General features: G+C 44.5%; 1 protein-coding gene and 1 long non-coding RNA gene across 8 annotated transcripts in view; one reads left to right on the plus strand and one right to left on the minus strand.

Annotated features, from left to right (window-relative positions):
• Positions 1 to 14,981: 14,981 nt before the first annotated feature.
• GALNT11 (polypeptide N-acetylgalactosaminyltransferase 11) overlaps positions 14,982 to 24,357 on the minus strand; it is a 43,711-nt gene continuing 34,335 nt past the window's right edge. For 6 of the 7 annotated variants that reach the window (XM_058723735.1, XM_058723738.1, XM_058723740.1 and 3 more), the window contains exons 7-12: positions 23,881 to 23,998; positions 22,486 to 22,638; positions 19,708 to 19,926; positions 18,140 to 18,244; positions 15,950 to 16,087; positions 14,982 to 15,736 (exon numbers count right to left, since the gene is read on the minus strand). In XM_058723735.1, coding sequence (XP_058579718.1) covers positions 15,605 to 15,736; positions 15,950 to 16,087; positions 18,140 to 18,244; positions 19,708 to 19,926; positions 22,486 to 22,638; positions 23,881 to 23,998 — 865 coding nt within the window. In that variant the 3' untranslated portion in view covers positions 14,982 to 15,604. Of the gene's footprint in view, positions 15,737 to 15,949; positions 16,088 to 18,139; positions 18,245 to 19,707; positions 19,927 to 22,485; positions 22,639 to 23,880; positions 23,999 to 24,357 lie in introns of those variants that run through there. The other variant, XM_058723742.1, reaches the window with a different exon arrangement.
• LOC131508705 (uncharacterized) lies at positions 16,086 to 17,807 on the plus strand. The gene is made up of 2 exons (XR_009260112.1): positions 16,086 to 16,701; positions 17,444 to 17,807. It is a non-coding gene; the product is annotated as an uncharacterized LOC131508705 (long non-coding RNA).

Raw genomic sequence — 24,357 nt, forward strand, 5'->3', positions numbered from 1 at the left:
GGGGCTGGGGGCTGGGGGCAGGGGTGCGGGAGATGAGGGCAGAAAGAAGAGCCGCGAGGGTCAGCTGCGCCAGCGCAGCAGGAGCCCCCAGAGCAAGTGCCGTGACCGACGCTGCGGAGGGGACTCAGCAGTGACAGCCGGCGGTGGCCGCGGTCGGGCCGCTTTGCAGAAAGACCCGCTCAGGTCTTCCAGAGTGCAGCCCCTTCTCTGCGTGCCCGTCCCGGCCCCTCCCGGCCCCCCTCCTGTCACCAAGCGGACCCCACTTGTCTGGCTGCAGGTGTTTCTTGGGCCAGTCGTTTCTTGTCCCGGGTGACACGGTTGGCCACCGTCCCTCCGAAACCCCAAGCCTTGTTTTGTGCGCTTCACCTTTCACTGGCGTTGTTCTCCCCGTCTTTCCGTGCGAAATCTTTTCCCTGAAAGCACCCCGCCCCGTCCTTTAAGCTGGGAAAAGGTGCGTGTTACGAACCCGAAGCACCCCCCCCCCCCGGAACAGATCTGTTGTGGGGTGCTCAGGTCCCGGCGCCCCGACCCCGACCCCAACCCCACGCCCGGGTCCCCGAGCGTCCCGGGCAGTCCCTCCGGCGGCCGGCGGCCGCGGACCAGAGCGGGTTGGGGACACGCAGTCGGCCACCTGCGTGTGCTCGGGCGTCCCGTGTGCTTGCGTTAGGAGAGTTCAGGGTCAGGGACGGGGTGCCCCTCCGGAGCGTCTGTGTGAGAGGACGAGAGACCCAAATGTGACCTCCGTGAGGCACTGCCACTTGGCGCAGAGAAGGAGCCTCCCCGCGTCTCCAGGCATAGCTGCGGGACCGGCTGCAGATGCCCCGGGAGGCCTGGGGTTCCCGACGTGTCCACAGCTCCCGGCGGCCTGCTGCGCACACGGCGTCCCCGAGAGCGTCGCCTCGTTCCTGGCCCCCGTCGGCCCGAAGGCCCCCCGGAACTTTCGGAACCCAGGAGCACAGCTCCCCTCCCGTGTCCAGCCTGTCGCCGGCCGCCATGCTCGGCCCCCTTCACTCCGTGTCCTTCTCCCCAGCTGGACCCTCCCTCCACGTGTGCTCGTGGCCCTGCCCGCCTCTCTCTCCCCCAGCGAGGTCTGAACCCAGTTCTTCCTGCTACTCCCCTGGACGCGGAAACGTTTCCCCCCTTTTCCCTCCGCGGCAGCCTGGGTTCCCCTCGCCCCTCCGAGCAGCCCCACCGTCACCGTGGCCCCTCGAAGGTCCGAGGCCTCCTGTCCCGCCTGCGGCTGCAGTCACCACCGGCCGTGCCCACCCGGGTCCCCCCACGGCCCTGCGCAGGCGCGTCCGACCCCCGCGCCCGTCCCGCCCTCCCCAGACTCGGGCTCCGTGTCCTCTTGTGAAAAATGTCTTTAGAAATGCTGTTTGGTTTCCACGTGGTTTTTTGACACGGGCGTCTCTAACTTCTGTCTTCCTCACCAGTCTGACCGAAAGCACTCCGAGGACAGGGACAGCAGGGGACGGAGGAGGAGCCGCCACGTCCAGATGCTGACCCCCGGGGTCCCGGCCTCTGCTGGTGTTTCCTCCCCACTCTCTGGGGCTGGAGCAGCCCTCCCGGCAGGACCCCGGCACCTCTGGTGGCTCCCTGTCCCCCGGCCGGGCAGTGGCTCCGCCCCTCGCCCCTTGGGTTCTCGGTGGTGACAACCCCACCGTCACATCACTCCTCATAGTGTAAGTTAATCCCATACCTGTGTAAAAATATGTGCTGATTTGTGATTAAGATATCCACATTTGGGGCGCCTGGGTGGCTCGGGGTTAAGCGCCCGACTTCAGCTCAGGTCATGATCTCGCAGTCGGTGAGTTCGAGCCCCGCGTCGGGCTCTGGGCTGACATCTCAGAGCCTGGAGCCTGCTTCGGACATGTGTCTCCCTCTCTCTCTGCCCCTCCCCGAATTGTGCTCGCTCGCTCGCTCTCTCTTGTCTCAAAAATGAAAAAAAATTTTTTTTTTTTTTTTTAAATTTTTTTTTCAACGTTTTTTATTTATTTTTGGGACAGAGAGAGAGCATGAACAGGGGAGGGGCAGAGAGAGAGGGAGACACAGAATCGGAAACAAGCTCCAGGCTCCGAGCCATCAGCCCAGAGCCTGACGCGGGGCTCGAACTCACAGACCGGGAGATCGTGACCTGGCTGAAGTCGGACGCTTAACCGACTGCGCCACCCAGGCGCCCCGAAAAAAAATTTTTTATAAGTGAGCAAAGTGAAATATCCACATTTATCCTTAACAACAAACATTAAAGAAGGGAAGACAAAAAGAAAAACCCTAGATGTTTAGGTCGGTCACCTGTTTTTCTTGTGAGTGGAGCTGGTCAGGCACATTTTCAGATATGTACCTGATGTTAACATCTTACGTAACTGGGACTTTTGTCAAAACTCAGAAGGTGATGTTGGTACCTGACTAAACTACAAAATACTGCTCCAAAACCACTGGTTTTTCAGCAATGCCCTTTTTCTGTTCCGGGATCCAATCCGGGACATCACGTTGCATTTGGTGTTTCCTTAGTCTCTGGTTTGGGACAGTAACTCGGGTTTACCTTGTTTTTATGACCTTGACAGTTTCTTTTTTTTTTTTTTTTTTTTTAATTTTTTTTTTCAATGTTTTTTTTTTTTTTTTTTTTATTTTTGGGACAGAGAGACACAGAGCATGAACGGGGGAGGGGCAGAGAGAGAGGGAGACACAGAATTGGAAACAGGCTCCAGGCTCCGAGCTGTCAGCACAGAGCCCGACGCGGGGCTCGAACTCACAGACGCGAGATCGTGACCTGGCTGAAGTCGGCCGCTTAACCGACTGCGCCACCCAGGCGCCCCTGACCTTGACAGTTTCTATTGGATAGCATCATTCCTCATGATGTTAAAATTATCCTTTACGTTTTAGTGCACTGAACATATATGTATAATAGCTGATTTTGATATCATTGTCTGCTGATTCTGTCATTTCTGGGCCCATTTGATTAATTGATCTTTTATTCCTGGTAACAGGTCACATTTCCCTGCCTTTCTTCCATGTCTGGTAATTTTTCTTGGATTCCAGAATTTGTGCTTTTATGTTGTGGGCTGCTGGATTGTGTTGTGTTCCTTCAAAGAGTGTTAGGCCTCCATCTGGTGGCAGTGATCTGAGAATCCGTTTCCTCTTTTCAAAGCTTGCTCTTTAAGCATTTTTAGGACGAGCCTAGTTGAGCCCCAGCACTGAGGTATGGCCCTGTGAGGGAACATACTGGATGCCCTGGGTATCCCCCAAGGTGGCTGCACTGGCTGTTGCTAGTTAAAGGATTCCCAGCCCCGTGTGATCTCCTTCCCCAGCACTCACTCTTTCCTTGGACTTGCCTTTGGTGCAGTCTCATGGAATCACGCTGTCCCTGTGGACACACGGGTACACAGCCAGGCTCTGGCAGAGACCCTGTGCGGGCTTCTGGACCCTTCACATGCCATGGCTCCGGCCTCCCCACACCACGCTCTCGGTTCTCCAGGACCACCAGCCCCTTTCGAAGGCTCTCTCCCCTGCCCCCCCACAGCAGTCTGAAAGTTGTCTCTGGGCGAACAGCCAGGATGAGTCTAGGCTCGTGTTCCTCTGAATGCGTCCCCGCGGTCCCTGCCGGCCTGTGTCTAGAGTCATGTGTGTGCGTTTTCCCGCCTTTCCAGGAGGACAGGCCCAGATCCTGTTGTCCCTTTTGGGCAGAAGCAGAACCTTTCTTGTTTCTTTTTGATTTAAAATTTCCCTTCCGGTCAAATTCTGTTTCCTTTCAAGGCATTATGTATCATGTTTCTTTGCCCCATGTTTCATTTTCTTCTTCGTTTCCCAACTTACTTTTTAAATTCTCAGTGCCTGAGTTCTGTCACACTTCTGAGTTACCGAATTCTGCTCTCTGTTGTCATTTTCGGAGTCCAGAGTCTGTTGTCATTTTCTGTAACTTAGCGTCCTGTGCCTTGTTTGGAACAGCGTGTGACAGTTTTGCTCGGCTCTGTAAGCGTGTCTTTCTGGTGTGCTTGCGTTCCGGCTTCCCCTTGTTGCCTCAACTCTTTTCTTCTTTCCCCTACTTGATGCAGCGGTCACGGGACTGGGGCTGTGACCCCGTCTGCCAGGGTCAACCGTGCCTACAGCTGCACTTCCCGGGTGGGCACCGTCTGAATGCCTACAACGACCCAGACCAGCACAATGACCGAACTGAATGTCCCTTCCAGGAGTCAGAAAGTTTGGGTGTAAATGGAGAGAAGGAATAAAAGTAGCTGAGAGTGAGGGAATGAGTAAGTGGGTTGTCATGAGGGAAACCCAGTGCCGCATAAACACCTCGCAAGAGGTTCAGCAGTGATGACTTTGCTTCTTAGCTCGATTATTCCAGATGCCTGAAAGGGTGAAGTCCTGTGTTGCTGAGCTCACTCCTGCTGTTGGAACCAGGTCGAATGGAAGCCTGCGAACGTGAGTGGCCTCGTCCTGGGAGACGTTTTCATGGGATGTGATAAAGGCCTGGATAGTTGTCAATGACTGCATGGGATTCTAGTAATGTGCCAACATCTTAGGACTTTTGTGACCGTTTTGCTGTGTCTGGAGACCAGGGGATAAACTGTGATATTGCGATGATGAGAAGCAATGTGGATTTGGTCTTTATCCCCATTTCCACCTGGAGCCTCTGACACCCTTGGAATTTCCAGCGATGAGAGCCATAAAGGTGTCTGTCACATTAACAAGGGGACTGTGGGAAGGCACCAGAGTGCAGGGGCCGGTGCCAGGGGAGATCTCAGTCCCACCCCCCTGGCCTCCAGGGAGGGCAGGAAATTGGAGGTTGGATTGGATAAACTGCCAGCAGTTGATGATTTCATCGATGATACCTCTGTAAGAAGCCTCCATAAAATCCGAACAGGATGGGATGCACAGAGCTTCGAGGTTGGTGAAGGCGAGCACGTGCTGGGAGAGTGGCACCCCCTGCAGGGCACAGAAGCCCGGCGACCTTTCCCAACGCCTTGCCCTCCCTTCCAGCTCTCTTCCAGGATACAGATATTCATCTGTATCCTTTATCATATCCTTTCAGAATAAACCCAAACAGAAGCAAACTGTTTTCCTGAGTTCTGTGAGTCGCTCTAGCAAATGAATGGACTCCCAAGGAGGGGGGGTCACAGGAACCTCCAATCGCAGCCGGTTGGTCAGAAGCACAGGTGACCTGGACCAGGGATGGGCTGTGAAGGGGGTGCGGCTGTCTGCTGGGACTGAGCCCCTAACCTCTGGGTCTGACACTATCTCCGGGTAGGGTCAGATTGGAGTTTAATTGTAGAACACCCGGCAGGTGTCCCAGAGAATCGCCGTGGGGAGAAAGCTCCACACATCCGGTGACCGAAGTGTCCGAAGGGAAGCAGGTAAGGAGGCTCATGGGACGGAGCCTGGGAAGAGCTGGCTTTTCCCTACACGGGAGGTAGACCACCCAACAGGGGTTTTCTAATACAGACTCCCCCCCCCCCCCCTTACGATAACCGTGTGTGGGATTTGTCCGTGAGCCTCTTCTGGTGCTCAGTTGATGAGGATTTCGTTCTCCTGACCTTGCGGGAGGGGTGTTCAGGCAGCTTTCCCCCCTCTGCAGAGGTGCTGGTGGCCGGCTCCTGTCAGGATGCCTGGGTCTGCTTCCCTCCACACTGATCCAGGTGTCGTCTTTCCTTCCTCTCTGTCCCCTGACCCTGCTAGGCTTTTATTCCTTACCAGCAGCTCCTCCTCAGTCTGGGGCCTGACCTTGCAGCCCCGGCGGGAAGTGGCAAAAGCTGAGAAGAACCTGCCAGTTTCCTTGCCGTGTGAACTCACCCACTGTGTTCCCTGCAGATGCTTGTGGCCAGTTTCGGCTTCTCTTTCTCTGGGGTCTGCGAGGTGTTCGGTTGTGTTGTTCCCTCTGCTTTCTGCCCCACGAGTGCCAGTGACAGGTCTTGTGGCTGTTATCTTGCCACGTTATCTTAGAGATTGTGAAGCTGCCTTCGAAAATGTCATCCTTGGGCTTGGCTTGCCTGACCGGTTGCTCTGATTGTATGTGGGCAGCAGCAGCCTTCTGGGCTCTTTCCCCGGACCCCCCCCACCGGGTCAGTGAGTGTTTCAGACATTTTTGTGGGTGGGTGCTGGCATCTGAGTGGGGCTTGTTTTGCATTTCCCTCATGACCATGATACGGAACACCTTTCATATGCTGACCACTCATCCATCTTTGGCAAATGGTCTATTCAGATACTTTGCACATTTTTAAGTTGGGTTGTCTTTTTTTTTTTTTAACTCGAAGCACTGTTCATACACAGTGTGCTGCTTACCTTTCATTTTCTCGATGGAGTCTTGAGCAGAAGCTTTTAATTTTGATGAAGTCCAATTCATTAATCCTTTATGACCAGTTCATTTAATGAGTGAAGAAGTCTTTACCTACCCTAAAGTCATGAAGACAGTCTTCAGTTTCCTCTAAAAGCATTATGGTTTTAGTTTTTCTGTTTAGATCTCTTGGCAATGAGTCACAGATCTATGACTCAGATTTCATTTTTTGTCCACAGGCATATGTAATTCAGCACCTTTGGTTACAAAGATTTTTCTTTCCCCAGTGTGAATTGTATTGGCTACTTTGCAGAAAATTGCCCATATTCATGGGAATCGATTTTTGTCCCACCCATCAACTCATTATCCATCAGCCAATATCGCCGTCAGTCTTGAATTGGTGCAAGTCCTCCAACCTCATTCTTTTCAAATTTATTCTTACAAACTTATTTTGGCCACTGTTATACCTGTGCATTTCCATGTAAATTTAAAATGAGATTGTGAACTTCTACAAAAGAAAGGCCTACTAGGATTATAGGCATTTGGTAGATAAACTGTGGAGAATAAACACCGTAACGATATTCTCTAGTCCATGAATATAGTATAGTTCTCTATTTAGGCTTTCTTTCAGCAGTGTTTTGTACTTTCCATCATACAGATCTTATACTAAGTTTTCACATTTTTTATGTGTTTGTAATTACTATTATTTTCAATTTTGAACTGTTCATCGCTCTGTATGGAAGTACAATTCATTATTTACCTTTTATTTTGTGATCCTAATAAACTCCCTTGCTGTGTCTAGTAGTATTGTTGAAAACTCCCTATGATTTTCTAATTTTGACTATGATCTGCAAATAAAGACACTTCCTTCTTTTCTAATGAATATACCTTTTATTTAATTACCTGCTTGCACTGGCTAAGGCCTTCATTATAGATGTTGAATGGAAGTTATAAGTACAGGAATCCTTGCCTTGTTCTGAATCTAGTCTTTTTTTTTTTTTTTTTTTTTTTTTTTTTTTAAATATGAGACTACCTAGTTTTTTTGTACATGCCCTTTATCAGTTTGAGGACTTTTTCCTGCCATTACTAATTTGCTGATTGTAAATGGGTGTTGAATCCTGTCCCCCCAAATTTTTTTTCTGCAAGACCACATGCCTTTTCTTCTGTATTAACAAGATCATAAACTACATTGATTCTCTACTGTTAAAGCAACCTTGTATTCCTGGGATAAGCCCATTTGTTCATAATATATCATCTTTTTTACATATTGCTGGACTTTATTTGCTAGTATAAGGGGACCTTGCTTCTGTATTCATGAAGGATATTGGTCTGTAGTCTTCTGGCATATTGCTTTTAAATCAATAGTTAAGCCTTGCTCATAATATCAAAAATTTACAGAAGTTTTCCAGAAGAGGTTGTATATTATAGATATAATTTTTTTCTCCATTGTTTGATAGAATTCATTGGTGAAACCATCTGTGCCTGGAGTTCTCTTTGTGGGAGTGTTTTTAAACTAGAAATTGAATTTATTTAACAGCTATAGGGCTGTTCAGGTTGTCTATTTCTTCAGAGAAGCTGGATAACTTGCTTCCAGTAATCTATTTTATTTAAGCCCATAAACCTGGTCATAATAACCCCTTATCTGAAAAATTGAGCAGAAAGGATTGAACATACGGCTCCCCCACCACCAGTCTTCCTTATCAGAGTGGTACCTTTGTTACAAGTGATTAGCCTACATCATTATCACCCAAAGTCCATGGTTTGCATTAAGATTCACTCTTGGTTTTGTGTATTTTACAGGTTTTGACTAATGTATAATGACTTGTATCCACCATTATAGTATCACACCTAATAGTTCTACTGCCCTAAAAATCCTCTGTGCTCTGTCTGTTCATCTCTCCCTCCCGACTCATGGCAACCACTGATCTTTTACTGTCTCCACGGTTTTGCCTTTTCCAGAATGTCATATAGTTGAAATCATACAATATGTAGCTTTTTCAGATTAGTTTCTTTCACTGAGTAATATACATTTAAGCTTCCTCCAGGCCTTTTTGTGGCTTGATAGTTAATTTCATTTTAGTGCTAAAGAACATTGTTTGGACGGACCACAGTTTATTTATCCACTCACCTACCGAAGGACATCTTGACAGCCTCCTTGTTTTGTTGGCAATTAGATCTAAAGCTGCTATAAAATCACGTGCAGGTTGTTGTATGGACGTAAGTTTCAACTCCGTTAGGTAAATATCAAGAAGCTCGATGGCTGGATTGTATGGTAAGAGTATGTTTGGTTTTGTAAGAAACTGCCAAAATGACTTCAGAAGTGGCTATACCATTCCCACCAGCAATGAATGACAGTTCCTCATCCTTTTGAACATCCATAGAATCTCTAGTGAGGTTACCACTCTCATTCCTGATGTGGATAATTCATGTCTTTTGTTGTTGGTTTGTGATTAGAGCGTTATCAGTTGTATTGATACTTTTTTAAAATTGAAGTTGACACACAATGTTATGTTAGTTGCAGGTATATAACATAGTGACCCAGACAAGTCTCTACATCATACTGTGCTCCCCACGTGTACCTCTAATCTGTCGCCATACAACGCAATTACAATACCATTGACTACATTCCCTGTACTGTGCTTATCATCCCCATGATTCATTCATTCCATAACTGAAAGCCTGTACGTCCCACACCCGATCACCCATTTTACCCATCGCCTCACCTCCCTCCTCTCTGGCAACCACCAGTTCTACGTTTTGTTTTGTTTTGTTTTGTTTTGTTTTGTTTTGTTTTGTTTTGTTTTGATGGGTCTGTTTCTGCTTTGTTTATTCATTTTTAGATTCCACATAAAAGTGAAATCATATGGTATTTCTTTCTCTGAAAGTTCACTTAGAGAGTTCACTTATTTAGTTCACTTCGCATAATACCCTCTAGGACCATCTACGTTGTGACAAATGGAAAGACCTCATTCTTTTTTATGACTGATACTCCATTGTATATACATAGTACACCATATCTTTATCTTCATCTACTGGTGGACACGTGGGCTGCTCCCAAATCTTGGCTATTATAGATAATACTGCAATAAATACAAGGGAGAATATTATCTGTTTGAATTTAGTTTTTTTTTTTTTTTTACCCCCCACAGGGTAAATATCTCCTAGTGGAATTACTAAGTCATATGGTATTTCTAATTTTAATATTTTGAGGAACCTCCATACTGTTTTCCAGAGTGGCTGCACCAGTTTGCATTGTCACCAAGTGTACAGGGGTCGTTTCTCTCCTTTTTCATCCTCCCCAACACTTATTTCTTGTCTGATTTTAGCCACTCTTGACAGGTAAAAGGTGATACCTCATTGTATTTTGATTTTCATTTCCCTGATGATGAGTGATGTTGAGCACCTTTTCATATTTTTCATATGTCTGTTGGCCATCTGTATGTTTTTGAAAGAATATCAGTTCAGGGCAGTATCTGCCCTTTTTTTTTTTTTTTTTTTTGTATTCCCTACACCCAACGTGGGGCTCAAATTCATGATCCTGAGATCAAGAGTTACATGATCTTCCAACTGAGCCAGCCAGGCACCCATCTCTGCCCATTTTATTCAGATTACTGTGTGTGTATGTGCTCAGTTGTATATATTTTCAGTATTTTGGTTATTACATATTTGGGCATACTTTGGATATTAACTCCTTGTCAGATATATCATTTGCAGGTATCTTCTGCCTTTCAGTAGGTTTATCGGTTTCCTTCGCTGTGCAGAAACTTTTTAATTTGGTATAGTCCCAATTGTTTATTTTGGTTTGGTTTCTCTTGACTCAGGAGACATCTGTAAATATGTTGCTAGGGTTGATGTCCAAGAGACTACTGCCTGGGTTTTCTTCTAGGAGTTTTATGGCTTTAGGTCTCCCATTTAGGTCTTTAATCCATTTTGAGTTGATTTTTATATATGGTATAAGGAAGTGTTTCATTCTTTTTCACATGGCTGTCCAGTTTTCCCAGTAGCGTTTATTTGAAGAGACCATCTTCTCCCCATTGTATATTGTCTTTGCTGTATATTAATTGACCATAGAAGCCTGGGTTTATTTATAGGGCTCTTTTATTCTGTTCTGTTGATCTCTATGTCCTTTTTGTGCCACAACTACACTGTTTTGATAGCTATGGCTTTGCAGTGTATCTTGAAATCTGGGATTGTGATACCTTCAGTGTTGTTCTTCCTCAAAATTGCTTTAGCTATTTGGAGTCTTTTGTGCCTCCATACAAATTTTAGTATTTGTTTTAGTTCTGTGAAAAGTGCTGGTATTTTGCTAAGGATTGCAATGAATCTGTAAATTGCTTTGAGTAGTATGGACATTTTAACAACATTCTAATCTTTCCATTTGTTTCATTTCAATGATGTTCATAATCCAGCTTTTTTTCCATTTTTTTCTATTACATTCATTTCTGTTCTGACATTTAATACTTCTTCTATTTCTTTGCTCCTCTAGTTTCCTTTTCTTTTTTTATTTTCCTAAAGTGGAAGCTTAAGTCATTGGATTTAAGCTTTTATACTTTGCACAAGTTTAATTTGTATTAATTTATTGAGACTTAATATCCCAGAACATGACCTATCTTGGTAGATATTTCATGTGTACTTGAAAAGAAGGCATATTCTGTCTGGTCTTGTCAGGTAGTATGTTCCCTGTTAATTATATCCAGTTGGTGGACAGTATCATCAAGGTTTCTATATCCTACTGATTCTTTCTGTCTACTTACTTCATCAATTATTGGGGGTATGCTGAAATCTTACTATAGTTGTAATTATGTCTCTCCTGGCAGTTATATCAGTTTCTATGGCATGTACTTTGAAGTTCTGTTATTATTATCCCCTCTTAATGAATTGACCCCTTTATTACTATGAAATGACTCTATCCCTAGTAATGTGCTTTGCTCCAAAACCTGCTTTGTGTAATATTAACACAGCTACGTCAGATGTCTTTCAGTTAGTGTCGCACGTGCATATATTTTACATTTGTGTCTTCATATTTAGAATGAGTTTCTTGCGGGCAACGTACAGTTTAATCTACCGTCTTGCTGCTTTCTGTATGTGCCATCTGGTCTTTGAAGTTGAATGACAAAAGACAAAATACAGAAATAGGATATATTATTCTCCAACATGTTTCTAATATGGTGCTTTGTTGTTTAGGATTTAAAAAAAAAAGACCGAGAAAGTTCCCTATAAGACTGTGTCTCCTCTAAAATGTAATTTTGGTGTTATACGTGGACATCCACAGTATGCAAAGATGCTTTCTAAATTTGTGTTTTTTTCATCATGGTATGTGTGCTCTGTAATCCTCATCACCTGTTTCGGCCACGCCCCATTCACCTCCCCTCTGGTAACCACCAGTGTGTTCTCTATATTAAGAGTGCTTTGGGGTGCCTGGGTGGCTCAGTAGGTTGAACGTCCAGCTCTCGATTTCAGCTCAGGTCACGATCCCAGGGTTGTGGGATTGAGCCCTGCATCGGGCTCTGTGCTAAGTGTGGAGTCTGCTTAAGATTCTCTCTCTCCTTCTGCCCCTCTACCTCAACTTGCACTCTCTCTAAAGTAAAATTTTAATTAAAAAAGTGTTTCTTCATTTGTCTTTTTCCTTTGCTCATTTGTTTCTTACATTCCACGTGAATGAGATCTATGGTATTTGTCTTTCTCTGACCAATTTCACTTAGCATTGTATTCTCTAGCTCCATCCATGTTGCAAATGGCAAGATTTCATTCTTTTTGATGTCTGAATATTCCATCGTATGTATATGTGTGTGTCTGTATGTATATATGTATGTGTACATGTAGACATACACACACACACACATCACATCTTCATTTATCAGTGGACACCTGGGCTACTTTCATAATTTGGCTATTGTGAATAATGCTGCAATAAACTTAGGGATGTGTGTGTCCCTTCAAATTAGTGCTTTTTGTATTTTGGGGTAAATACCTAGTAGTGCGATTACCGGGCCATTAGGTAGTTCTATGTTTAATTTTCTGAGGACCCTCCATACTGTTTTCCACAGTGGCTGCACCACCTTGCATTCCTACCAACAGTGCACGAGTGCTTTTCCCACACCGTGGCCAACACTTGTTTCTTATGTTTTTGGATTAGCCATTCTGTCAGGTGTGAGGTGATAACTCATTGTGGTTTTGGTTTGCATTTCTCTGATGAGTGATGTTGAGCATCTTTTCACGTGTCTGTTGGACATTTGGATGTCTTCTTTAGAAAAATGTTCATGTCTTCTCATTTCTAATTCGATTGTTTTATGGATGTTGAGTTGTATCATTTTGGACACTGACCCTTTATTGGATATGACATTTGTAAATATCTTCTCCCATTCAGTAGGTTGCCTTTTGTTTCTTTTGCTATACTGAAGACTTTTTTTTTTGATGTAGTCTCAATATTTTTACTTTTATTTCCCTTGCCTCAGGAAACCTATGTAGAAGAATATTGCTACGGCCAATGTCAGAGAAATTACTGTCTGTGGTCTCTTCAAGGATTTTTATAGTTTCAGTTCTCACAATTAGGTCTTTAATCCATTTGGACTTGTGTGTGGTGTAAGAGAGTGGTCCACTTTCATTCTTTTGCCTGTAGCTGTCCAGTTTTCCCAACACCACTTGTGAAAGAGACAGTCTTTATTCTTCCTTTGTCAAAGATTGACCATATGATTGTAGATTGATTTTTTTTTTTATTCTATTCCACTGATCTGTGTCTCTTTTTATGCCAGTACCGTACTATTTTAATTGCTTACACTTTGTATAGAACTTGAAATCTGGAATTGTGGTATCTTTTTGTTTTTCTTTTTCAAGATGCTTTGGCTGTTTGAAGTCTTTTATGGATCCATACAAATTGAGGATTGTTTGTTCTAGCTCTGCGAAAAATGCTATTGGTATTTTGACAGGGATTGTGTTTAATTTGTAGATTGCTTTATGTAGTATAGACATTTGGTCATCTTAATTTCTTTCAGTGTTTTGTAGTTTTCAGAGTGCAAGTCTTTCACCTCTTTCGTTATGTTTACTTCTAGATTTGGGGGGGGGGCAATTGTAAATGGGCTTTCTTAATTTCTTTCTGTTTCATTATTAGTGTATAGGAATGCAACCAATTTTTGTAGTTTGCTTTTGTATCCTGTGACTTTACTGAATTCACTTAACAGTTCTAGTTGTTTTGTGGTGGAGTCTTTTGGGTTTTCTACGTAGAGTGTCATAGCATCTGTAAATAGTTTTACTTATCAATTTGGATGCCTTTTATTTATGTTGTCTAATTACTGTGGCTAGGATTTCCAGTACTACAGGGAATAAAAGTGGTTAAGAGTGGACATCCTTGTCTTGATACTGGCTGTGGGTTTTTCCACATATGTCTTTATTACATTGATGTATGTTCCCTCTCGACCTACTCTGCACAGGGTTTTTATCACGAATGGATGTTTTACTTTGGTGCTTTTTCTGCATCTATTGAACATATGGTTTTAATCCTCTTATTGATGGGATGTTATCACACTGATGGTTTTGCGAATATTGAACCCTCCTTGCATCCTGGGAATAAATCCCACTTGATCATGGTGTAGGATTTTTTTAATGTATCATTGGATTTGGTTTGCTGATATTTGGTTGAGGAATTTTGCATCCATGTTGATCAGAGATCTTGGCCTATAGTTCTCTCTTTTGTGGTGTCTTTATCTGATTTTGGTATCAGCGTGATACTTCATAGAATGAATAGGATGGTTTTCCTTCCTCTATTTCTTGGAATAATTTGAGAAGAATAGGTATTTACTCTTTAAATGTTTGTTTGATAGGATTTACCTGTGAAGCCATCTGATCCTAAACTTTTGTTTCTTCGGCATTTTTTGATTACTGATTCAATTTCATGGAGGCTACATAACAATGAACGGGGTCAACCAAGAAATCAAAAAAAATCAAAAATTACATGCAAACAAATGAACATGAAAACACAACAGTCCAAAAGCTTAGAGGGAAGTTATACCAATACAGGCCTATCTCAAGAAGCAAGAAAAATCTCAAACAACTTCAACACACACCTAAAGAAGCCAGAAAAAGAATTAAAAAAACCCCAAACCCAGCAAAAGGAAGGGAATAAGAAAGATTAGAGCAGAAATAAAACAAACAGCTCAGTGAAACCATGAGCTGGTTCTTCAAGATCAATAAAATTGATAAACCTCTAGCCAGATTCATAAAAAGAGGACCCAAATAAAGAAATTCACTAATGAAAGAGGAGAAACCACCACCAACGCCACAGAAATACAAACAACTGTAACATTATGAGAACCTACAGGCCAGTAAATGAGACAACTCAGAAGAAATGGATAAAGGCAGGAATAGAGATTTTGAGCAGACCAGTTACCAGCAAAGAAATTGAATCAGTAATCTAAATTTGTATTTCTACTTAAGATATATCTTAAGGGCTCCTGACCTCTATATCCAGCTGCCTATTTAACAACTCTTCCTGGATGATTCATAGGCAGCTTTAACAGAAACTATCCAAATTCACAGACATTCAACGTCAAATTCACAGAGTTCAAGCTAAGGGATGGGGCCACTCCTGGGGTCAGGGCTGCGACCTTGCTTATTGGTTCATCAGCTGAACCAGCTATCGTGCTCACCGTGTGACACGTACACAGCACAACACGGACCAGAGACCCCAACCCAAGAAGAGCAGACAAGTCCCAGGTAAATCATCAAAAGAACCCTTTATTTTAAATGTAGATAGTACCATAGTTCATCAAAATAATTTATAACAGTTAACTGCCTCTTAAATATATAATCTTATAAATGAGGCCTTCTGAAGTTAAAAGCAATGTGGATTCAGTCTTTAAAATTATTTTAAGACATGATAATAGAAGTAAAAAAAAATTTGTTTCCTATGAAGTCCTTCTAAAAAAGGAAATCATGACAAGTTCCTGGTCAGACAAACGCCATTCCATTATTCAGGGATTAAAAAGAAGCATAAATAAAAGTTTGACATTTCTGTTCAATTTCCTGGGTGTGTCTTTCTGTACATACCTGACCCTTTATAGAGTTAAAATTGTATTCTAGTTTCTCACCATAAGCAAGAAATTCCTTAGCAGCTCAGAAATGATGTTAATGTCTTGGTAAAACATACTTCCTCACTCCCTTGATGACCACTCTGGGCTCCAGTCTCTAGTGTATCTGCTGTCTCACCTTCTCAAAAATGGTTCTACTTAATTGGGAAATCAGTTCAGGGATTTTCTTGTACCAGCAACTTCTCAAGCCTCACGCCTTACAGAGGAGGCCGACGCTGATGGATTACCATATTCCGGCACAGCAGCCACTTTAACCTTCCAAACGCCACCACTGTGAAGAGGAGCCGTCACAGATCGCCATGGCAACGTAGCCTTTGTGACTCAGTGGGTCGACTGCTCTCAGACACTGTCCAACCGAGACCTGGTACAGCCGGTTACTCCTCTGGAAACAAGGCAGCAAGAACACATCACCAGTTAGCTGCTTTACCCGAAGAGACGTACTGCCAGAACGGGGCAAAGTCCCAGGGATCCAGAAGCGAGGTGAAACATTCACGATCCTTTACTTACGCAGGGGACACCCCATCTGTCACGCTCCCTCCCTCAGCCCCTTCTGTCTCCTCGCACCCCCCCCACCCTCCCTAAGCCACCTCCTCACCCCAAAGGTCCACTGCTGGGACCCTCCCGACCCGTGGCACTTCATGAGTCGGGGTGGGTCCGACGAGCGGGTTTCTGACACATCCAGGCAAAGGAGATTATTTAAAACCAGCTCATGCTCTTCGTTATAAATCCAGACCTAAAGAAGAAAATAAAAGATCACAACTCCAAGGTCTGCTTTGGATTTTCAAATTCAGCCCGCACAACAGGTCACGCGTCTGTGGAAGAAGAATGGCGTTGTCCCGTGCGGGCTCATAAAGCAGGGAAAGGCCAGTGAACCCGGCTCACGTGGAGGCAGCGTCAGCGCAGCTATCTGGAAATGAACGTGCGAACGGACACAGGAGAAGCAAGTTCAATCCCAGGAAGAAACAGTGGTTCCATTTTGTTAACTGGCCAGATTAACTGAAGATGGCAGACCTTTTCCAATTCTAGGGTTTCACAGTTACACAGCGCCCTTCCCTCCTGGACGGCATGAGCACGGGAGGAGCCCCTCGAGCCCGCAGCGTGGCCTCCTGCGGACAGAGACAGGCCTCTACTGGGCTGGGTCCGCGCGCACGAGCCGGTCCATCTCGTCGCCCTGTGGAAAATGGCACTCTGATCCCAGACCACGATGCCACTTGGACTGAGGTGACGATTTCACCTGCGGGCCCGGAAGCAGGGTTTTCTTCAGATGTGCAGATCCTTCAGGATCGTCTTCTTTATGGTCTCTCATGTTATTTTCAGGAACAAAGGCCTAAAGATTGGCTGAACTGGGTAAGTGTGATGAGTAAGTTATTCTCCAACCTGCACCATCACTAAGTCCAAAAGGAATATATTTTCTTCTCTGCATAGTTGTACTCAATTAGTGTTCCTACCTCTGAGCCCAAAATGTATGTGTGCTATCTCTATTAACATGAAGCATTCTATAAGTGCAACTTTCTGCAATGATGCTGATGTTTTATAACCTGTGTTGTCCAACATGGGAGCCACATGTGGCTGGTGTGACTTAATTTTATTTCATTTTAATTAAAGAGCTACATGTGGCTCCTGGATACAGTATTAGTACAAACTGTGTGATCAAAATATAGTACGTTTTCTGGAACAAATCTGTGATATCATCCTGCTGTGACCTAACCCCCCGAAGCATCACTGTAATTAAAGACTTCAGTGTCCACAACCCTGATGCCTCTCATACCCACACACAGCATAAAACCCCTTTTAAATCCCGTTTTCTGGTGTGTATGACATCTTGGAGAGTGTACATGAGCTCTCCTAGAAATGAAAGGTCTTGCGCGAACTTTCAAAGGGCACATGCTATCCAAAAAGCCCGATATCCTTTTGGTCTTGAGTGACGCCATCCCTGCCACTCAAGTGGACATGAAAGTCACTTCCTTGTGACCCGTCTCGAGCGCGGCAGTCTTGAGACTGACTCTAAGACTATATTAGCCTGTTATCAGATCCAGAACAGCTTGAAGTGACAGTTCCAAACTGACATAAGTCTTCTGCTTATTTTTAGGTCCACTTCAATACCACTGAAAGGGCGCACAGATTATGCGAATGATACAAAGGATACTCTGTTGTGGTTTCCCTGAGGCACTACTAAAACGCAGGGAGACCGGATTTCAGAGACAATACTACAGACCCATCCACCGCAGAGCTAATGTCCTCGCCCAGAAGGCAGGCGCACTGCCTCGGCCCCTTCTGACCTTCACACAGTTCTGTTTATCCTGTGTAACTGCAACATACGAATAATGTTCCCGACGGTGACCGAGGGTAGGAAAAATGTACAAAGGAGACAAAAATAGTTACATTACGTGATCTCTAAAGTCATTCCCAACTCCAATCATCTAAGAAAAGTCAGATTAAAATCTTCACGTCCAGGGGCGCCTGGGTGGCGCAGTCGGTTAAGCGTCCGACTTCAGCCAGGTCACGATCTCGCGGTCCGTGAGTTCGAGCCCCGCGTCAGGCTCTGGGCTGATGGCTCGGAGCCTGGAGCCTGTTTCCGATTCTGTGTCTCCCTCTCTCTCTGCCCCTCCCCCGTTCATGCTCTGTCTCTCTCTGTCCCAAAAATAAATAAAAAACGTTGGAAAAAAAAAAATTAAAAAAAAAAATCTTCACGTCCACCCCTCCCTCCTCAGGCGTGACCGCGGGCAAGTTCCCTTCTGGGAAGAACACCTTCCAAGGACTGGCTGAGCCCAGAGCCATCGCTCACCTGACCGGGGTCACTGTAGTCACACGCTTTAAGCACCACCAGGCCTCCTTTCTGGCTCGGGCGGCCCTGGGCCACCAGACACTTGTTGGTCTGGAGGTGATAGAGCTGTAAAAGGAGAGATCACTCTTGTCAGAAGATGCCTTAGATGCTAGATAAGGAAGTTTTAGATGAAATGTGAATGGATTACTCCAAAGGTATGAATTTCAAAGGTCCTAAGAAAATAAGCATTTTTTTATTCCTTAATTCTAGCTTCAGTACATAAGGGTGTCACGGTAGACTTTAAGGTTAAAGGCAGTTTTAACAGTATATGCAGGCAATGCCAAGTAGAAATTCTAAAAATATAGGTTTACTAATCTATTCTAGGGGAGGAAGGAAATTAAAACCTCTCTGCCCTCAAGAACCTTCAAATGAAATCAAGGAAATAAGACTAAAGGTACTGGCCAGACAGCACGTAACTGAATGAAATATACAGGCTCAACTGGAGGGAGACACGGATCGGGAACAGCACAGGGGAGACCCAGAAAAGCAGCAAAGAGTATGCAGTTTGGGTAAAGGGCTACAACTACATCGGCATACGCTGTGTTTTTACTTTAAAAACAAAAGGTGGTGTTGTTTTCATAAAGAGGACAAGGGGAAAGCTCTAGGCTTACTTTAGCCACTGAGGAACAGTCGGCATCACGAAAGATCCTGACAAGTACCTTCTTCTGAACACAGAAGAGAAAACTGTGCAACAGAGTAGCTACACTTTCAGAAAGCAAATTCTAAGAAATGATTCAGGAAAAAGGTATGACTTTACAGCTAGACCCCTAAACTTTAAAAGTGATGTAAAACTGTGAAGAAATTCCTTAAGAAATAAAAGAGAACGGGGGCGCCTGGGTGGCTCAGTCAGTTAAGCATCCGACTTCGGCTCAGGTCATGATCTCATAGTTCGTGAGTTCAAGCCCCGCGTCGGGCTCTGTGCTAACAGCTCGGAGCCTGGAGCCTGCTTCGGATTCTGGGGTCTCCCACTCTCCCTCTCTGGCCCTTCCCTGCTTGCTGTCTCTCTCTCTCAAAAAAGGGAGGAAGGAAAAAGGACTTCAAAAGAAACGTGGCCGCTCATGGGTATTCCTGCGCAGCACGTGGGTCCTTACACACTGGGTGTGAACTGGAAGGACGCGCCCCATCTCTCACTTGCTCTGAGTCAGTTCCGGAGCTGCGGCCACAGAGCAGAGCGCGACCCCATTTCTCCTTTTCTTTTTTTTTGGGACCGGACTCTCCCCAGGGAGCTTTACACTCTCCTGTGGCTTTTATTTGCATGTCGCATAGTCACATTGACGTCCACCCTCTCGGCAGTTAGCATATCACTTTGAGAATCGTGTGCTCCTGAATGCTGGCAGGTGAAGGGTGTTAATGGTAACAGTGAAGACAGGAACATTCCTAAGGTCTCACTCCGAGCAGAGGAAGCTCCCACAGAAAGAATGCAATGGAAGCAAGCTAACGTCTATCACTAAAATGATACTTTCAGTCTAAAATGTCATTTGTCTTATCATACAACTTTGAATAAAACACTGATAAGATTACTTCCTTACCCTTCCACGCTGAAGGACTTTGGGACGTTTTGGCCCTCTGTTGATAAAAATGGGTTGTTGGGGTTTGGCATTGGGCCCAGATATCTGCATCTCTGGGTAAATATTATCCAAATACCATTTAAATGATTTACAGCCCAACTTCCTCCTCAGTTCAACACGTTCACTGATGTTTCCATAACTTTTGGTCCTCAGGTCAGGTCTTAAGGAAAAATACTGCTCCTGAATTTTAAAAAGAAAAACGAAAAATAAGGGAATGGCCTTTTTGTTTAAAATTAAGTACTATCAATTGTACCTGAGTCTTAAAGAGCTGAAGTATTTTTCACGCTGGTGTTTTCTTCATGTTGCCAGATGTCAACATGAAGTTATCAATTAGGTCCGTCGTTGATGGTAAGACAATTTAAGCTCTAGGAAACGTCCGAATCTCAGAAGTGGCAACACATGTAAAAATGTGATCCCAGAATCAAGGAAGCTGCACACGAGGGGGCAGTTCTCCGACTCTGTCAGGACTATGACCTTAACGATTACCAAAGACTCTGGGGAGGTTCGTGTGAGTTACATCTGCTCGTGTTTACCAGGAGAGACGTGAAAACATTTGTCAACTCTTTAAAAATAACTCATTACCGGGCGCCTGGGTGGCTTGGTCGGTCAAGCGTCCGACTTCGGCTCAGGTCATGATCTCACGGTCTGTGAGTTCAAGCCCCGCGTCGGGCTCTGTGCTGACCGCTCAGAGCCTGGAGCCTGTTTCAGATTCTGTGTCTCCCTCTCTCTCTGCCCCTCCCCTGTTCATGCTCTGTCTCTGTCTCAAAAATAAATAAACGTTTAAAAAAATTTTTTTTTTAAATAACTCATTACCTATGAACATAAACATGCTTTGAACAAGAAATTTAGAACAGTAACACTGCTTTACAGTTTTGCAAATCTTTTTAATGTCTGGCTAGAAAGAAGTCAGCTGAATTCTCAATTCTGCATTCAACCTGTTATTATATGTTGTCTGGTTAAATACATTTTTAAAAATATGAGCATGTGAAAACATATAGTTTGAGATGGAAGGAGTATTTTAATAGCATTTTCAGAGAATTATGGCGATTCTTTTCTGATATTATACCAGAACTCTAGCCCTTCACATTCCACATCGTAGCTAACCTTTAAATTGTATCATTGAGCTTTCCTACTGTTGCGTTAAAATCTGCTGTCTTGCTCTGTGACTGGATCTTTTACCCATCCAAGATCTGCTTCCGCTAGGTTGTGAAGTTCTTTCAAATAATGACAAATTTCAGTATTAAGAATTCTATTCATAAATATTCCTAATCTCCTCAGAAAAGCGTTTAAGTACTGGAAGCGAGTAAGCTCATAGGGATGGATACAAGTTTTCCAAAACTAATTTTTCACCTGAAAGCTTGAATTTTATCATTTGCAACAAATGCTGTCTGTCGAAGTGAGAGGGTCAGTTGGTTCATTTTTGAGACTATCTGCCAAATATCCAAACAGAAATAACCATGGTTTGTGAGTCACTCTTTTCTCCATTTATGTAAAAGTGATCAGTCCAGCTCACAACTCGAACAGCTGCACACGTTTTTCCTTGCCACAAGCACGGTGCTTCGGTGTGCAGTGAAAAGTGCTCTGTCCACCACATCTCGGCACTCCGAGCTTGCCAAGATTTAGTGGAATTTTTTGCACCACTCCACCGTTCCTGCACCATCGGCGCAACGCCGACACAGTGAAAGGGGCAAGTCCTGTATTAATCTGACTGTGGAAACAGCTTCGGCCCAGCATCCTCCTAGGAGGGCAGCCGGGATCTAGGTGGGTCTGAGGGCCGCCAGGAGACAGTATGACTCCAAGCTGGTGACCGTGGAGAAGGAGCTCAGAGTCTAGAAGAGGGACAAGGGAGGAGACACGCGGTGTGATAGAGGCGTGACCAGGAGCCTGCACTTCCGGTCCCAAGTGGCGATCTGCTTGGTTCTCATTACCCCCACAGCACGTACCTCCATACCCCAAATGCAGTGTCGTCACTGTGCATTCCCTCCTTCGTCACTGACTCCCCCAAACCTAACACGGAGCCTGGTACGGAGTAGATGCTCAAACGCCTGTTTACAAACAACTGTATGCAAGTATTCACAGCAGCACTTTTCACAACTCATGAAAGGATAAAACGTGGTGTCTTCGGCCAGGGAGTATTACTGGATTACAAAGAATGAAGTACCGACACATGGTGCGGTATGGATGACCCAGAAAACACCACGCTGAATAAGATGGTCACAAAAGGCCATGTCCTGTAGGGTTCCATTTGTAGGAAGTGTCCAGAACAGGCAGATCCAGAGAGTCGGGGCAGATTAGTGGTTGTCTAGGGCTGTGGGAGATTAGGGGGTGATAAAATGGTTTGTGAATTATTCCTCAGTAAATCCGTGACCAAGGAAATAATCATCACAGGGTGTGCATAGCGGAAGAGAAAGTGGGAGGTATGATCCTGCATGTGCAGAGTCGAACGGGGAAGTGGCAGGACCGGCACACGAACCCCAAGGTGCAAAGAGAAGGAGTCACAGGAGAGGAACAGAGACACTGAAGAGAACACGTCTTCTGGTGTTGGCCGAATCTCCTTTCACAGGGTGGTCACTTGGAAAATTAAAAGAAGAGTCACAACAGAAAACGAGAGAGAAAAGAAATGTAGGGAGAGAAGGCCCCGTGGTTGTCCCAACAGAAATGCGCCGAGTGAAAAGGCAGGTAACCAGAGCCGCCCGCAGACGCCCAGCCGACCCCTCTGACCGAACAACGTAACCTCACCTTGTATTCATCCAACCAGACGTGTGCCAGCCGCAAGGAGTTGTGGGTCATGGTGTCCTGGCCTTCAGGAGAGCCATACGGTCGCCTTTTTCGGAAAATGTGTCCGACTCTAGAGCACGGGATGATGAAGAGTTTACCTCCACACATCCAGATCTGGTCGGGGCAAAACATGTATTAATAGTTGCCTGCAACTGCTATGAAATCAATGTATGCATTTTCATGAAATTATTAGACAGATGTTCATGCAACTTTGCAAGATGTCTTACAGAACTGTCAAAGAGTACCTTGAAAAACAACATGTCTTTAAGAAGAAACTAAATTCTAAAACGATGTAATATTCTTTTACTACCGTGTGTCTAAAATCACACTTACCATATACTTTGCTGTTTTAACAGATCAAGGAACCTGATCCTCAGGACTTAGGGAGACAAGGCTTACTGGCGGGTCCCCTACTTTCAGTTTACTTGTACTTTAATAACATGTATATACACACAAATAAGGAAACATACAGAATAACTCCAGGTTAAGATTCAAAAGATCTTAGTTCTGGTCTAAATTTTGCCCTTGATTATCTGGGTATTTTAGTTTTTGTGGGACTCCATTAGTTTATCTCCAAAGTAAGAAGACTGAATTAATGATATGTTATTCCTTTCATCTTTAAAATTCTAAAGATTATGTAGGAAAAACTGCCTTTTAAAAACATACTGGTCAATACGGTGCAAAAAGACAAAAGGACACACGCACACGTACTATCTGGATGGGGATCCTGCCGTGGGGACTGGGGGGGGGGGGGGGGGGACATCTGCAAGTTTGGAAGTCTGCGTGCTCGCCCTTGCCCTCGTTCTGTCCTTTGCAAAGACTGCCTGACCCCACCTCCTCCAGTTCCCTGAGCCCCAGACCCCAACTATACCATCATCTCTCCAACTTTAGCAGCTGGAGAGGAGGACTGATTATGAAAAATGAATTCCTTCCTCCTCAGTTGCAGGTAGTTGTATGTATGAGGCCTCCCACTAGCTACTTCTGAAAGTGGAATGCAGAGCTATTAGTACTTTTCCTGGGAGATCTGGGGTGAACCAGGATGGTCTTAGCCAAATATATATATATATATATATATAACTGGCAACAAAACTCTAGATTAAATGCACATTTAGACATCTGAAATCATACCCATTCATCACAGCCTTCCCTTCTGAATTCTTATAAAATAAGGCTGCTTACAAGCTTTCCACACCTTGAGTGGATATTCTCCAGATCACAGATTACGATAAAGTAGCATTCATTAAGGACAATTTGTTAACAAAGGTAATCAAAGAGAATTTACAGAAAATATGGGATTGTAGATGAAAATTATATTCTACTGCACACAGAGTTAATAACTAGACATGAAAAAATTACCCGAAATGATATTTCTAAATTTTCTCCTCCCCAGATATCCATGCCACTGTCATACTGTCCAAGTTCATTGAAATAGTGTCTGTTCATGGCAAACAATCCTCCAGCCATTGTCGGTGACCTAGAAAAGGAAATAATTTCTGTACCAATTCTACAGACTCAATTTAACTACTGTCTTAAAAAATTCAGTGTGCCTTTGGAACATCACTAACAAAAACAAGACGAACTATTATGAAGTGTTTTATCTAACATCAGGGAATGAGCTGGGCCACATAACTGAATTTTCTAGATTGCCAATGACATATACTACATATCTGGCAAATGAAAGCTGCTTTTCTAGGCAATAAAAGTACTTTTTAAATTATAACCACTGTTATTAGAAATACACCAGAAATGAATTCATTCCTTCTGACAGGCTCCCAGAGCCACCGGGATAAAAACCGGACTCCAGGGCCTGCCGGGGGAGACCAGACAAACTCT

Source organism: Neofelis nebulosa, chromosome 4 (genome assembly GCF_028018385.1).
Source record: "Neofelis nebulosa isolate mNeoNeb1 chromosome 4, mNeoNeb1.pri, whole genome shotgun sequence".
NCBI classification, from domain to species: domain Eukaryota; kingdom Metazoa; phylum Chordata; class Mammalia; order Carnivora; family Felidae; genus Neofelis; species Neofelis nebulosa.